This window comes from Clarias gariepinus, chromosome 23 (assembly GCF_024256425.1).
Source record: "Clarias gariepinus isolate MV-2021 ecotype Netherlands chromosome 23, CGAR_prim_01v2, whole genome shotgun sequence".
Taxonomy (NCBI): Eukaryota; Metazoa; Chordata; class Actinopteri; order Siluriformes; family Clariidae; genus Clarias; species Clarias gariepinus.
In genome coordinates, this window is record NC_071122.1 from 21,549,893 (window position 1) to 21,566,730 (window position 16,838).

General features: G+C 39.2%; 1 protein-coding gene across 2 annotated transcripts in view; it reads right to left on the minus strand.

Moving 5' to 3' along the window:
- cadpsa (Ca2+-dependent activator protein for secretion a) overlaps positions 1 to 15,251 on the minus strand; it is a 127,993-nt gene extending 112,742 nt beyond the window's left edge. For both annotated transcript variants that reach the window (XM_053483686.1, XM_053483687.1), the window contains exon 1: positions 14,658 to 15,251. In XM_053483686.1, the coding sequence (XP_053339661.1) occupies positions 14,658 to 15,005 (348 nt within the window). In that variant the 5' untranslated portion in view covers positions 15,006 to 15,251. The remainder of the gene's footprint in view (positions 1 to 14,657) is intronic.
- Positions 15,252 to 16,838: the final 1,587 nt, after the last annotated feature.

Sequence of the window (16,838 nt, forward strand, 5' to 3'; positions counted from 1 at the left end):
TACCGCTAGATGCTTGTCTAGTTAGATTTAATGCTTTGATATTTTTGGTAATTCTTGGTCTTGTGTTAAAAGTTCAGATCGGGCAGCATTTAAACAAGGTTCAAAATTCGCAACACATCATATACTGTACTATAGCTCAAGGTTATATCTAAACGCTTACGCATGATTGAAGTTAGCAATGTCGTTATACAGTAACAGAATTAAAGTGGCTGTCGCAATCTACTGCACATTTCAAACTATGTCGCACAAAAAGCGAGACATTGCTATTCAGCTCGACTACTACTTTACCAAATTTCTGCCGGCTCTTCCATATTGATGAAGGCGATGCGGTGCGTCAGATGGAGCACCGTATTGCATTTCTTGTTCTTTTATCTTATCGTTTAAACTTGTATAATCTTTTGACGAAGTATGGTATTTGGTAAAAAGTGTACAGAAAAATCCAGATCTGGGTCCGTATTTACTAAGAATCTGCTACTTTTTATCTTCATACATGAAAGTAGGACAGAATTTGTCTTAAATTATTGGTTCACATTTTAGCTCGTCCTCCTCATGCAAAACGGTCTCCAGTTTTACTTTCTTTACGAAACCATTTTGATCGTATCATGAGTCATACATAGCTCTATTATAGGGGCTTAAAACCTTTTGTGATCGGAGTAGTCTGGACAACATAACTTTATGCAGCCGAGTTACATATCAATAAGTTTTGTCTATGTGCATAAATCTTACAAACAACTGGCAGATTTTACCATTTCGCTATTCCAACTACAGCGGTACCTCGTTGTACGAATTTAATCCATTCCAGAGGTGACTTCTTAAGGCAAAATTTCGTACTGTGAAACTTATTTTCTCATAGGAAATAATGTAAACGCAGATATTCCTTTCCAGATATCCAAAAATATTATCAATTTTAGCAATTTCATATTTCAATGTAATCATATTTTTGCATATTAAAAAAATCTAAACGTTTAGAAAGTAGATTTAAATAAGGTAAAATATGAAATGAACACCTCAATTAACCTCAATCACCGGCTGCTTTAAAAAAAAACTAAAAGTGGCTACCTTGTCTTCATAAACACTGTCATAAACAGTGACGTCTCATTCTTTCCTAGACACAGTCCTACTCTGAGCTAGGATTATTTTCAGTCTTAAATTAACTTTGAGCGTGATTCCTAGGAGTGATTCTGAGACACTTAGTGAATACAGGCCCTGGTTTACAGTTTTCTTGCCCAGGGGGATTCGAAAAAAAACAAAAAACCTAAACATTGGGTCCTTCTCCACCTTTTTATGTTTACATTTACATTTACATTTAGGCATTTGGCAGACGCTCTTATCCAGAGCGACTTACAAAAAGTGCTTTAATGTTTACGACATTGGATACATACTTACACTGGGTTAACTAGGTTAATAACTAAGTAATGTTACTGATATCCTCCGTTTAGGTTAATATTTTTATTTAGAAATGTAACAAATTGATTATTATACGGCGAGGTGAATCAGGTGGGAGAGGGGAAACACAGAAACCTGCTTAATCTAAATACAGTATTATCATTAATATTTCTGCTCAGCAAAAGCAGACATCCCAGCAGCAATTATAGTAATTACACTTTTCTGGTCCTAGTGTGTGTGTGTGTGTGTGTGTGCGTGCGTGCGTGCGCGCGTTATTTTCATTTCATTGTGGGGACCTTAAAAATATCAATGAAACTTTTATTTAAAAAGCTTAGGAAGCTGTGTGTGTGTGTGTGTGTGTGTGTGTGTTTTTATGTTGTGTGTTTGTAGCATTTGGAATAGGATAATGTTGTTTAACTACTAAATACACAAGCTAATGAAAATACAGTACATTAGTACAGAGCTGTGTGTGTGTGTGTGTGATATTTTTACATGTGTGTAAGAGTGAAAGAGGGAGGGGGATGAAAAGCTGTGGCAGTAATTATACTAATTAGAGCCTCAAAGTGTGTGTGTGTGTGTGTGTGTGTGTGTGTGTGTGTGTGTATGTGCGGTGTGTGTGTGTGTGTGTGAGGAGAAATAGAAAGCTAGAGGTAGGCGATTCCTGACTGGCACTGTTCTGAAACAGTCAAAGTGTGAATGATCACGTGGCACAAACAGATGCGCTAAGCGCTAGCTAAACAAATACACAGGGCTGTAACAGTGCGATTAAAGTAGCCACTGAACATTTAATACAAGATCTGAATTTTAATATAGTTCAAAATTAAAAATTGTTTTAAAAAAACAATGGAAGTTGAGGTCTTTAACACAATTTTTTTAAAGAGTTAGAATTTAGCATTAAAGTGTGTATTTTCTCTTCGGAATGCTTTCTGATACTAGAAAAAAATACCAAATCTATTTGTGTGATCCAATCTGACACGAACCAAGCTGAAACTTTACTTTTCTTCGCTCCTCATTCGCTACAACTAGCGAGCTCACTTGGCATGACACAGCTGATGAACTTTTCTTTAATAAACAAGAGAGACCAAAGAGTGAGAAGTCAGGTGAAACGGATGGTGAGCTGTGCTAGAATTGGCATGCTTTGAGGTCCATGTTGTGTTCCTCGTGGACTTTTAATTCATCGCTGATCAGCACCCTGCCAAGGGTCAGGCCCCAACGGCGATACCATCATCAGGACTCAGCCACTGCAAAGAAACCAGCCGCTGCCTCGACTTCAAGGCCCCCAGTTGGGACTGCCGCCAGAGCCAGACAGACGTGTCAGCCTCGCTTTGGGTACCGGACGTGCCGCTGCCATTGCCAAGGACCGGCTATTATGCCCTGGATTCCGGCTTGCTGCAGCTGCTACCGGATCGGTACAGTACGAGCCACACTGGCTCTGTCGCAGGCTGTATATCAGTACTGTGAGCAGCCTTCTGGCCTTTACTGCAAACATGATTCTGAGGAGCCTGCGAGAGCCACCTCATCATGGACACTGCTTTTGACTTACACATGCACATTTCTATTTTCTACACTAACCTCTTACTGTTTCTTACTCTTATTTCCATGCCTTTCCTTTAAATTTTCCCTTTATTAATCAATACAACAAAAAAAAAAACGCATTTTTACACCAGACCTGACCTTGTGTCTGTGGTGCTCCACGAGTCAAGATCCAACAGTTGCTCTCACATTTGTTTTTGAGGTTTTTTTTGGATTAATAAAACACATTTCTGAGAAATTCCTGTCTTTTTGTCAATATGCTGAACTCAAAAACCAAACTTTAAGCTACTTTCTTAAAAGGTTTGACTTGTCTTGCAAACTCAAACAATCGTCTTGAAACTATTCTATCTCTTCAGACCACCCTCAGATGACAGACAAAAAAACAGCACAAAAAAAAAACAGCAATTTGTTTTTAATGAACTGGAACATGTTTAATATATTACCAGGATACAGTGTCTGAATTATTTATTTTGCCTCAGCATCATGCCTCTGGGCCGAGTCAGGCCACAAGACTTCTACATCTACAGGTACATCAAAGCAATGTTCTCCTTTGCTAGACAGCTGGGAAGGAATGTTTTGGTGTGCCGAATCCAACTTGAAAAAGAGTCCACAATAATGTCATCACATGTCACATCCACTGACTGGAATAGATGTTCCAGGGTATAAGGGTTTCAGCAGCGTTGGAAAGTACATACTGTGAGAACAACTACTCCGTATCTTTTTTCTGGCTATCTGTACTTTGTACTTTGTACTTCTACCCTCTGCATGTTTTGATAAAAATTCTGTACTTCTACTTCATACATTTTGAATAGCCACTTTTTCAGCTGGCGATCACAATTTAAACATAAGCGTTTAATGACGTTGCTCACACCATATCACGAGTGAGCTCCACCCCAAGTGGGAAGGACGGGACCAAAACAATTCCACCAGTCCAAGTTTACAGAGATGATTAATTAACACTTTTCAAGAGTATTGAGTTTGTGTACTTCGGTCGTAAAACTTTCAACATCAAACTTAAAAACAAAAAACAATCAACCAGATTTAGGAAGGATTGAGGGTATGCTGTAAGATTAATATTTTTTAAATGATGATTATTGATAAACCAACTCACATACATTTAGACCATGGTGCAGAGGTGGGTAGAGTAGCCAAAAATTGTACTCAAGTATGGGTAGCTGTAGTTCAAAATAATATTACTCAAGTAGAAGTAAAAAGAAGTCATCCAAAATATTACTCAAGTAAGGGCCTTCGAGTGGCCCAGCAGTAAAGTGCTCGCCCTATCATCTGGAGATTGCTGGTTTGATCCCCGGGTGATGCTGTTACCTCTCACAGCCAGAGGTCTAGAGAGAGCTGATTGGCCGAGCTCTCTTAGAGGGGGCGTCTGTAAGCTAGCACTTTTCTCCAAGTGTGTTACTCCGGCCAGAACGGTGCGTGAGCAAGCAGTTCGAAAAGATGCGGTCGGCTGGCGTCACGCGGTTCGGAGGAAACACGTGATAGTCTTCGGCCCCTTCCGACTGAGTGGTAGTAGTAGCCTTAATGTGGGAGCCCCCTAGTGACGGGGAGGAATTGGCCACGACTAAATTAGGGGGAAAATCGAGGGGAATAAAATCCAAAAAAATATATACTCAGCAAAAAAAAAGAAACGTCCTCTGACTTTCAACTGTTTTAACTACTAGTAAACTTAATGTGTAAATGTTTGTATGAACACTAAAAGAGTCAACACCATAAGACATAAACTAAAAATGTTTCCCAATGTGTCCCTGCATGAAGGGAGGCTCAAAATCAAAAGTACCAGTCAGTATCTGGTGTGGCCACCAGCTGCTTGAAGTACTGCAGTGCATCTCCTCCTCATGGACTGCCTATTGCGGACAGTCTGAGCACTGATGGAGGGATTGTGTGTTCCTGGTGTGACTCGGCCAGTTGTTGTGGCCATCCTGTACCTGTCACGCAGGTGTGATATTCGGATGTACCGATCCTGTGCGGGTGTTGTTACACGTGGTCTTCGACTGCGAGGATGATCAGCTGTCCTTCCTGTCTCCCTGTAGCGCTGTCTTAGGCGTCTCACAGTGCGGACATGGCGATTTATCGCCCTAGCCACATCAGCGGTCCTCATGCCTCCCTGCAGCATGCCTAATGCACGTTCACGCAGATGAGCAGGGACCCTGGGCATCTTTCTTTGGGTGTTTTTCACAGTCGGTAGACAAGTCTCTTTAGTGTCCTGCGTTTTTAGAACGGTGACCTTAAATGCCTACTTTCTGTAAGCTGTTAAAGTCTTAACGACCATTCCACAGGTGCATGTTAATTAATTGATTACGGTTAATTGAACATGCATGGAAAACATAGTTTAAACCCTTTACAATGAAGATCTGTAAAGTTATTTGGATTTTTACAACATTATTGTGGAAATACACAGTCCTGAAAAAGGGACGTTTCTTTTTTTGCTGAGTATATTACTCAAGTAAGAGTAAAAAAGTATTCGATGAAAAGATACTTAGTACTGAGCAACTGATTCATCGTAATGTCAGATTTTTTTTAGCACTTATGTAAGCAGCCAGACAAAATTATGAAATACTGTACAAATTCTGACATTTCTAAATAGTAAAATTAATTTAATAAATTTAATAAAATAAATGACTAAAACTAAATATCTTTACAAAATAGCAAATAAAGGAATAAGAAGCACAAATTTCCTCCCCTCACTTTTTTCATAAATCCCTACTGTGGGTAACATATGTACAGTATAATTGAACAGTGTTTCCAGTGTAAGATATACTGTATATTCAGTTGCCCTCCAAGACTCAGCAGATAGAAAATAACATCAGAACATAAACTGTATCAAGTAAAACAAATGTAAGAAACTTATATTTTTTGGCCTCTAGCTTATTTGCTTATTATATATTTTAACATTGCAACATTAAATAAAACAGCTAAACTAACCGCGACATGTTTCCTTCACTTTTTTTTACTCGCTATATGCAGCGTTTCTCTTTGGTCATTTGACTACATGTGGTTATTGTTATTGCGGCTGATTGGTGAAATGGAGTCATGTGATTATTGTTACTATGTCTGATTGGTGAAACACAGTCATGTGGTAGATTTACCAGCTGCATTTTTCTAGCAAAAATAAAGAAAATCTAATGTGTAGACTAAATGGTTAGAAAAGTAAAGAGTCAAGTGTAGCCGAATGAAGCTGAGTAAGAGTAGCGTTTCTCCTTCACAAATCTACTCAAGTAATAGTTAAAAGTATGGTGCAGTAGAAGTAGAAATAGAAGTCTTTCTTTTTTTTTAAATGACAACATTATGAACCAGAAATATTGGCGTATGGCCCTAATGTAACATCGCGATGGAGAACCTGATAACTGCTGATGGCTGTACACGGGGTCAGACTGCCACCACACAGGCCAGGCACTTCTATAATGCCATGTTCATCAATTATTTTGCCCTCTTTATGTGACTGAACCCAGTCAGTTTTGGTTGTCCCCCCCCTCTGATGGCGTCCACCACCCATAAACCCCCCTCGCAGTGATGCCATTTAACCTGGCTTATTTCCTGTGTACTAGTTAGGCTCGACCCCAACCACTGATTGAACACGTGTGTGTGTGTGTGTGTGTGCGTGTACTGTGTTTTCCAGCTGTATTTTACCCATTGTGGCAATTTTACATCAACGAGCACGACCATGCAGCATGTCTTTAAAATTTGTGCCTAACTAAGTGAAAATTGTTTAAGGTTTGTGTATAAAAGTGATTCTCGTTATGTGGATGTGCTTTAATGTTTTAGTAATTTCAAAAAAGCTTTTTTTGTGGAGCAACTGCCTTTAGAAATATAACAACCTGGCTGCTGATATGACAGAAGGCTAATCAAGAATGGAGAATTCTGTGGTTTAAAAAAATATCTACAAGGGGCGTCAAAGTGTCAAAGTCAAAAGTCAAAGTGGGACTTTTGATTGTGCAGAATGACAATGAAAAAACCATGGTTATGAGAGTAAAAACCCAACAAGAAACATTTATTTCTTTATAAAAAAACGCCAGAGCCCTGATCTGATTACCTGCTTCATGCCTGAAACACCGGCCTCCCAGGAACTCAACTTTAATCATGTGGGAATGGCTCTGTAATGGCGGGGTAAGAACTGTGCGGTGGATGTGGTGATTACCCCAAACCAAGTTCCTGTAACGTGCGAGTGGTGGTGGTGAATGATGTGTGTACAGTTCCCACAGACAGATGTTTGTCTTGCGCAAGTCTAGGACAAGATAAATGTTGAATTTTAAGGATCAGGCGCTCCACCACTCACTGAATGTTCACAACGTTGCAAAGAGATTTATACTAAAATAATCCATACGCTTGAGTCGCACCGTGTTAGATCAGACACAGTGTTAATTTTTAATTCCAAGAAGTCAAGCTTCTCACATTTCTCGCTATAACTCTGTTCCCGTTAGAAGCGCATGCATTTGAAGAACTGCTGTGGGCTTTCCCATAAACGACATCGACATGCCCAACTGTTTACTGCCGCAGTTTTATTGCTCTGAGCCCGAGGGCTAATAATGCAAGTGTGATTTTTATGAAGCGTACACACACACACACATACATACACACACACAAAGAATGCTCAGACCAGCTGTGCATCTTTTCAACAGTTCCCCTCGCCCGTACAAGCCTAATGCCAGCCATGTGTTCGCAATTCTTGCCAAATTTCCGTTCAGCATTTTCATCAAACTGACATTTTGCGGCGAACGCAATGATGCATGTGAACATCGGGACAAGGGCGACACAACGTCAGAAGAGACAGCTGATTTCATCAATCTTCATTAAGCGCTTGGTCCCGGTCGCGGTGAAGGTGGGTACGGAGACCAACACTAAGCACGAGGCTTATTAACTTATTAAGCTCCTTATCATAATTCTGTCTCTTCTGATCTTCACAGTAAACATCTGATGAAGCTAGTTTACTCTCACGTGCTGTCTAGACTTACAGAGACAAGAGTCTTGACTCCTTATTCTCTTCTAGGCAGGTGTGTTAAAGTAATGTGGCTGAAAGCCGAAGCTGTTTTTTCGTTTTGTATAGACTTTTCCTGCTGCATTTTTTGTTTGTTTGTTTCCTTTTTTTATATAAATGTAATTAAATTACATACAAAAGAAGAAAACAGGAGAGAAGGGGAGAGAAGCAAAAATAAAAGATGAAACAAGAAGAGAAGAGAAGCAATGAAAAATTAAACAGGCAATAAAAGAAACGTAAAGAAGAGAAAATAGATAAGAAAAACCAAGAAAAGAAAAAAAAAAGAATGTGAGAACAGAAAAGTGGAGAAGGAAAACAGAAGAGGAGGGTAAAAGATTAAAGGAAAAGCAAAGAGGAAATTAGAGAAAAAAGAAATGAGAGAAGAGAAGAATAAAAATAATAGATGAGATGATAAGAGAAGAGATGAGTATATAAAAAAGAAGAAAGGAAAAATAATGAATGACAGCGGGAATAAAAGAAGAGAAAGAAGTAAAAAATAAAAGTAAGAACTTAAAGAAAGTAGAAAAAAGGAAATTAAACATGAGAAGATTAGGGAAGAATAAAAGATATGAAAAGAAAAAAATGAGAAGACAACAGGAAAAGAAAAATGAAGGAGGAAATAAAAGAAGAGAATAAAAGAAAATGGAAGAGAAGAGAAGCAGAATTACAGAGAAGAAGAGAAGGTGTTTTAAAGAAGAAAAGAAAAATAAAGGAGGAAATAAGGGAAGCGATTTCTGCAGCTGAACAATAAAACAGAATGAATAAGATTGATAGACTGAAGTGAACAGACGTCACCGCCATTATATCACTAAAATCACAGTGTAATTCTTTGCAGTCTCTTCCCCCCACTCTTCCTCTCTCTCTGTCTCTCTCTTCACAAGAGAGTCTGTGTGTCGGGGGAGGGAGCGGATTTGTCTTGCAGAAACAGCACACAGATGTTTGACCTTCTCACCTGCGTCCAGCTCGACAGTTCCGTTCACACAAGAACCCTGTCTTTCCCTCGGAGCGTCCGGATCCTTCGGCGCTCTCTTAGGCGCTTTCACTAGAACGCCGTTAGCGCTTCGTGTCTCCCTGATCGCCTCGCCCTCTTTGAAGTTGCCTGATTAGCATATCTCATCAAACAGTTAATAAATGGCTGCGGCTCGGTTTTGAATGTTATAGTGGATTCTAATAGAAAAGAAAAGAAATATATATGAAACGATCCATTGGGTTCACTCCCACTGAAATGATGCTTCGGCTTTCATTATACTTTTTTTTTCTCGGGAAGGAAACTAAGAAAGATCAGAATAGTCAGAGCTCGACAGGTCCATGATTTCCGACACTACGTCTCTTACTTTTGATGATTTAAACACTAAGATAAAACATTTCTGAATTCCATTTAAAATCCTTACACGTCTAAATGTGGCACAAATATAACATTTCATAACATATAATCATTATCAATGCGTATTTTTTTTACGTAAATTAATCATATGACCAAGTTTGACCCTATTGGCTTCCCATACTCACAGCGCGGTTACCCGGCTGTGTGATAGTGGCACGTTTAACACGGATAATAAGACGACTGAGACGATTGAAACATCACCAGGTGTACTGAATGGCAAGTTTTATTACAAAAAGCTTTGGATAAAACCAAAGGATTCGGGTTCTGGGTTCAAGCCAGGTTTGCCACACCTCACACTACCCAGCCAGTGCAAATAAATCGGAGTATTTTAAAGTTGTGATTAATCGTAATTAATCGTGACCATGACTGTGATTAACTAGATTAAAAATTTTAATCGATTAACAGCACTAGTATAAATATAACTCTGGAGTAATCTGGCTAAAATCAAAGTCCAAAATGATGAATTGTAAATGTAATAAGTTTAAATGTTAGTTATTTAAAAGCACCATACTACAGCCTAATCTGCTTATTTCCTGAATTCTCAAATCTGATTGGTCCAAGGATGGACAGCTAATGCGCTTGTTCTTACATGTCCTCTTTTCTACAGTAACCCGAAGTTCTGTACGGTACACGTTCCACATAAACGGATCTAAGAAGGTGTGTGTTTGTTGATACACTGCCGTTTTCTCCAAGGAGATGTTTAGTTCGCGTTTATGAAAGAAGTCTCCAGTGTCACCGTTTTAGTCGCGGTTAGATATTAATCCGTGGCTTTATGTTTACCGACACACGTCTTTAGGATGAAGGGTTTTTTAATTTCCTAGTAAGAACAATTCAATATTAACTTTAAAGAAAAAAAATAAAAAATAAAAAAGCCTCTGTAAAACCTTGGACTTTAATAGGAAAGTGACACTTTTAAATTTGAAACCAATTCCAATAGGAACGCTTTTAAAATATAACTGCTGAAATGCCTATCAGATTGTTTTTATATCTCAAGATCCAGCTGTTTCATTCTTCTCGTACACCGTTCAAGTGTTTATGTAAATGAGCTACTGCTGAGCCCCGCCCCGTCAGAGAACAGCAGATCAGAGCAACAAGTCAGTTCTTGTATGATGTGTATGATTAGCTCCTATACAAAAATTTTAAAATTGCTCAAAAATCAGGGTATGTTTTTTTATACACTGGAGGTATAATAATAAATAATGTGTATAATTAGTCCCCTTTAATTACCATTAAGCAAAAGGAAAAAAAAAATTTTTTTTTTTTTTTTGCACACCAGCTTAATTTCCTCGTCACCAGTGTCAGTCTGGTAAGCTGAACTGCTTGCTTTCTTATCATCCCACACCCCCAATGTCAAAAGCTCCAGACTTCCACCCCAGCTGTTTCATTGCACCATAATTGGCCAAGAAACTGGTACTTTTGTCGTGGAACTGAACGTAAACCAGCATTATTGGGTGCTATAAAACACAAAGGCACAAAGCACGTTGTGTGATTAAGGACAGACAGGTCAAGACAAACATGTCTCAGGGTCACTTTGGATCATGGTGGTGGATTAAATGATATGGAAAGAGGAATGAGAAAATCCAACTGAGTCAAAGGTGATAGGGAGATTAGTTTATGGTCTAGTGAACAAACCGTTTCTGTCATTCGTTTCTGTGATGGAGACCCAGGGATGTCACTAGTACATACAAGTTCCAAAATATAGTTTTAACTTAACCAGCACACTAAAATCTGGAGTGATGAGTGATGGCCAGGTCGTTCCTTCTTTCCTTCTTTTCTCTCACCTTCTGTACTCATCTTATTGTCTTATGTTTTATATCCTCTCCTCTCCTCTTTTCTCATTTCTCTTCTCTTTTCTGTACATCTTTAATTTTTTCTTCTCTTCTCTCCTTAATTTTTTCTCTCTCATTTCCTCTTCACTTTTCTTTGTATTTTACTCTTCTCTAATTGCTCCCTTCAATTCGTCTTCTCTACTTTTCTCTTCTCACATTTTGGATTCTTTTCTCGTCCTGATTTCTTTTCATTTTTTTCTTTTCATCTAGTTTCTATTCTTCCATTTCACTTCTTGAACTAAACCAGCACCAGCTTTATGACCTTTATGCCAGAGGTCATCAGTTTGAAAGTACTATAACAGATACAACAAAGGTATGAAGAAAAAAAAGGTTTAATTATTCCTACAGGTTGCTTCCCCGTTACAGTTTTTTTTCGGTCGCATGCATTTATTTTAATAACTTAGCTAAAGGCATCATACAAGAGACTTGCTACAGGACTAGTAAGTGGCAGTATAACTAAAAATAATGCAATACTTAGGTTAAGCATGTGATGCATTTTAAATAGAGATGAAAACAGCAGGAATGTTTTACTTTTATGACTACTCACTGGCATTTGCACTTGTTTCCGAAACCACAACCGCTCTTGGTTTACATTCGAATAGTGGACCAGATATTGACTTAGTGACAACTAAAACATGTCAAGTCTATGCAATCAAAGAAAATTAAATATAGTTAGATAAATACATGTGTGTTTATCCTCTACACTGACCCTTTCAAAATCAATGCTCATCAAAAGTGGAAACACCATTATATTATTACTATGTATCTGGACCTTATCAAACCTTCGCTTAGATTTCTAGCTGACCATAAAGCCTGACCAGATCAATAAAATTAAATAAAACTGCCCCACTACTCGTAAATAAATCATGCATGACCAAAGCTACATAGCAGCTGCTCCGACATGCACGGCTCCCCCCAACGAATCCCCAGACTTAGGAATTCCCACAGGGACTCTTTATATTTTCCCAAGACAAAACCATCAAGAAAACAAGCCAGCAGGAATCCCAGGTGAGCGCTGAGTCTGAGATAACAGCCTTGTTTTCTCCAAGTTAACAAACGTTCAGCATCGCAGCGAAGCATGTCGCTTTTTGAACTGATTTGTTGGGATAATAATCAACAAGCGGGATAGAGGACGTGCATATGATGCCTACCTCCACGATAAGCTCTAAATAAATTAACCAACTTGATCCTGCTGGAAGATAATGCTCCTCCATTTAGATCTGCTAGAGTTGCTTTCATTGCCACAGAATCTAGTGCATTTCATCCTATGCCTGTTATAGATGGAGTTCTCTACGGCGTATCACGTTGCCTCGAGTTTCTTTCACCGCCGGGAATTAGCCTTTAATGTTGTTAGACCAAATGCAGGCCATTAGTTAAATCAGACTGACGTGTCAGAGAAAAGAATCCTTTTTAGATCAATTTGTATGTGGAAATAATGCTGGTATTTCTTGTTTTAAAAAAAAAAGACAAATCATTATTATTGTTTTACAATTGTACACGTTCAAGCTATGAAAGCAATCCCATTAAACATCTGCCGAATCAATAGTCCCAGCCTAGCCCTTCCCATTCTATGCACTCCATTATGTACGGTCTCACCGGATATCAGCATTGTTCTAAAGGAGCAGACCAGTATTGCTTTCAGCAGATGGGATCCCATCACTTCACTGCATGCATTTTTGCAATTGAAGCCTTCCCAGAACGTCTAGTGGCACGTTGGTGCTGTTTCTTGAACACAATGGTGAGAAACGGAAAAAAAAACAACAGTCCAGATCTCACTGGAGAAAAAAGAAGTATGCTCACGCAAGTGCCAGTTGGTACCACTTTTTTTTTACAGACAAGACAACGTTGTAGTGAAAAAGGATTTCTGGTTAGACTTGTTCATCCATATCAGTTTGCAAACCCTGACAATTTTCTACTTAGATTTCTGTGAAACAAGTCAGTTCCTGTTATCACTTGCTTTATCACAGCTGTCGTTCCCTCAGCAGCCTGTCTTGTTGCTGTTTCTTGAAGTTAATAAAAGTTGTCATGTTACCAAGAAACCGAAACCTTCCACCCTGAAGACGTTCTAACTGAGGAGAGTTTTTTTTTTTCAAAACTGCAAAACAACCGTTTCCTCACAGAAAATTTGGCATCATTTGATACTATGTTATTGTTTTACAAATTTGTAATTATTTAAACAATCGTGCAAAACAATTGTGCAAAAATCAACACCTTCGTAACCAGTATGATAATACAATGCGGGAAATGGTAATATAAGGGCAAAAATGCCAAGAGGATGCCAATTCCACTAAATCTATTCGAAATGTCACATATAACAGGATATTACAATGAAAAAAATGAAATCGCATCAAAACGGAATCTGATCTTGTCCTCGTTTCGTGCGCTTCCCTAACCACAATCATCGGGGTGGAAAGGTTTAATCGTGCTTTATCTGATTGCAGCGCCCATCCCTGATGAGATCGATACACTGAAAGGACTGATGAAGCCACACGGGGCTGGATTTTTTATTTATTTATTTATTTTGGGCTAAAATCTTTTTTCCTGGCTTAAAATCTCTCTCAGCAACAGAATGACAGACATTAGATACACGAGGTACAAAAGCAACTGGTTTCTTCTGCAGAGCTTCTCCGAGCTTCAACAGGATGTTTCTCCACTTTGTATAATCATTAGCATGGTTATAGGGTTGTTTTCCACACCCAATAAGCATTCGTAATGATTCAGAATACTTGCATATATTTTCTTTCTTCACCTTCTAGAAGCGTTTCTGAAGCTTTGCTATGTTTCTCCCCCCATGTATAAAGACATTCATAAAGCTTCTTTATGACTTTTCCATTTATTATAAGCAATTAAAAGGATTCATTAAGGCGTTATAGGATATTTCTCCATCCCTATTATAAGCATTTTAAGGCTTTGGTGTGGTTACAGGATGTTTCTTCACCTTCTACAAGCGTTCATAAGATTTCAGTTTTCTTATATTTTGTTTCTTATTTTCCCCTACTCTGTATATAAACATTCATATACAGCTTCAACATAGTTTTATATATATAATATATTACTTTTGCCCGTATTATAAGCATTCATAAGGCTTTATCACAGTTACATGATGTTTCTTTATCCCCATTATAAGCATAGTGTCAAGTGTGTTTACAGGATGTTTCTCGACCCACTATGAGCATTCATAAGGATTTCTCTACTCCCTATTATAACCATTCATGAGGCTTGGGAATGTTTACAGGATGTTTCTCTAAATATATAAGCAGTTATAACATTTCTACATATACACAGGATATACTCCCAGCATAGAAACACTGATTTGTCCATTGTAAAGCATATTTAAAAAAAAAAAACATGCTTGTCCACTTGTTGGAGTTTACTTTCATACATGTTTGGTAAAAGTGATCAGAATCAGAAGTTATGTCACCTTTTTTTCCATCCAGATTTTCTCAACAATCTGTTGCTTTGTGAGCCTTTTTTTGTTTTTGTTTAGTTTAGTTTAGTTTTTTTTTTTTTTTTTTTTTAACTCGGCGAGGGTTCTTACCTTCTGCTGCCGCCTCGCCATGTCCGTGGGCTGCTTGGCGTTAAACGGGTACGCGATGCAGCGCATGACGAAGACATAGAGCTGCAGCCTTTTCTTTCTCTCCTCTTCCTCTCTGTGCATCTTCTCCACGTCGTCCTTGTCCTTGTCGCCGGTGGCCGCGGGTCCGGGGCTGGAGGGCCGCGCGTGCCCCCCGCGGCCGGGCTGCAAGCCACCCGCGCTCCCGGGTTTCTGTGCCGAGACCCGCGCGCTCCCGGCGGCCTTTGGAGCCGCCGCCGCCGCCGCCGCCGCCGCTTTGCGCTCTTCCTCCACCACCTCGTCTTCCTCCTCGCTCGAGGACGGGTCCAGCATCTTGGCTCGGAGTCACAGGTCGCCTAAATGTCACCACCCACCCCCCAAAAAAAGAAAGAAAAAATAAAAAGAAGAAGGGGAGAGATTACGCGGAGACGCGCCGGCGCGGACGGGAAAGAAGTGCGACGACTTGATGTTCCATCAAAGCTTCAAACTTCTCTTCAGGAAATTTCCTGTTTAAAAAAAAAAAAAAACCTTGAACAGGCAGCTTGTAGAGTCGCTCCGAGTAACTGTTGCTTGGGGTTTTTCTTTCCTATTTGCTTTTATACCTTACAAATGATGTAAAGCTTTTTTATTATTATTATTATTTCTTTATTATTATTTGTGATGAACAGATCTCTCTCTGTGTGTCTGTGTGTGTGTCTGTCTCTCTTACACACACACTCTCTCCTCTCCTTCCAGCTGCTCTTTGGCGTTGGTCACTTACCGATGGAATAAAAAAAAGCATCTATGGGCGCTGACCGTGGTCCTGAATCTCCGGGCGCGTTCCAAATCCACACACCAGGCGCCACCTTCACTAGATAGAGCGCAGGCGCGGTATCCTTTGTAGTGCACATATACAGCAAGTGAAGAGCTCTTTGAAATCCGACCGTGTACTCTGGCTGAGTTACAAATGTTTCCCTGTTGCACATCTAGTGCACTACGACGGGTGTAAAAGCTATTATAAGGTACTTTATTTAGGCGCACTATGTAGGGTATCGCAAGCAGTTTGGGATGAAGCCGCATCGCCCGTGGGGGAGGAGGAGATCGTTTTGACGTGGTTTCCGCAACAGCTGTTCCAGCTCTCCGTTAATCCAAGGCGGCGTTTTAGTGCGGCTTTAGTTCAGATGCATGACTGTTAACATGGGGAGGAAAAGACCTTTAAGCCTTTGTTTTCAAAGTGTGTGGACTTGAATGTTTCCTGTTGAAAAGGTGTGTCAAGTTGAACACACACAAACAACCCCTTAATTACTTATTAAACCCGTAAAAACCTTTTAAAAACCTTTTCTTTTGTTTAAAAGTGTACACCTGAACGTTTCCAAAACCACTAAGATCTTCAAGAAGAACACTTTGAAAAAGCTAAGAACCCTTAATTATCAAATAAAAAATTAAATAAGACATGATATATATAGATGATATATATATATATATATATATATATATATATATATATATATATATTATGTATATCCTTATTTATATATATATATATATATATATATATATATAAATCCTTATGATAAAGCAGGCCAAGTTTTACGAATCCAAAAACCCTCAGGTATTTAATGAACTTTTAAAGTACCCTTAAACACAGAAAGTTTTCACCGGCAAAAGAGTGCCTTGTCAAACACTTTTTAAAAATGCTATGAATATACAAGGTGGTATCAAAACGTTTTGAGATTAGCTCTGTTTACAAGCTCTGTTTTTTGCCGTACATCCTCCCTCAGACATCTCAAAACCTGGCAGTAGAATTTCCTTTTGACGGTCCGGCCCCTTGGGATGAATTTTCGATGCACAATGCCGTGAATGTCAGAAAAGATGATGAGCATTGCACTCAGTCAAGCTGAGGATCTGCCCTGCCTTTTTCGGTCATGATGTTGGGCTCTTCCACTGTGAAGACTCAGGGTCGTACCCAGAAACCCAGGTTTCATCACTGGTAAGGATCCTCGACATGAAGAACGGGTCATCCACAGCACACTGATGGAGTTCTTGTCAGACTTTAATCTGATCTTTCTTCTGTTGCAGGGGTTCGAATTTGGCAGCAACACAACGCATGTTCAAACCACATGTGAGGATTGCCTGGATCATACATGTATGATTTACTGACAATGGCAGCAATGTTGTGGATTGTTT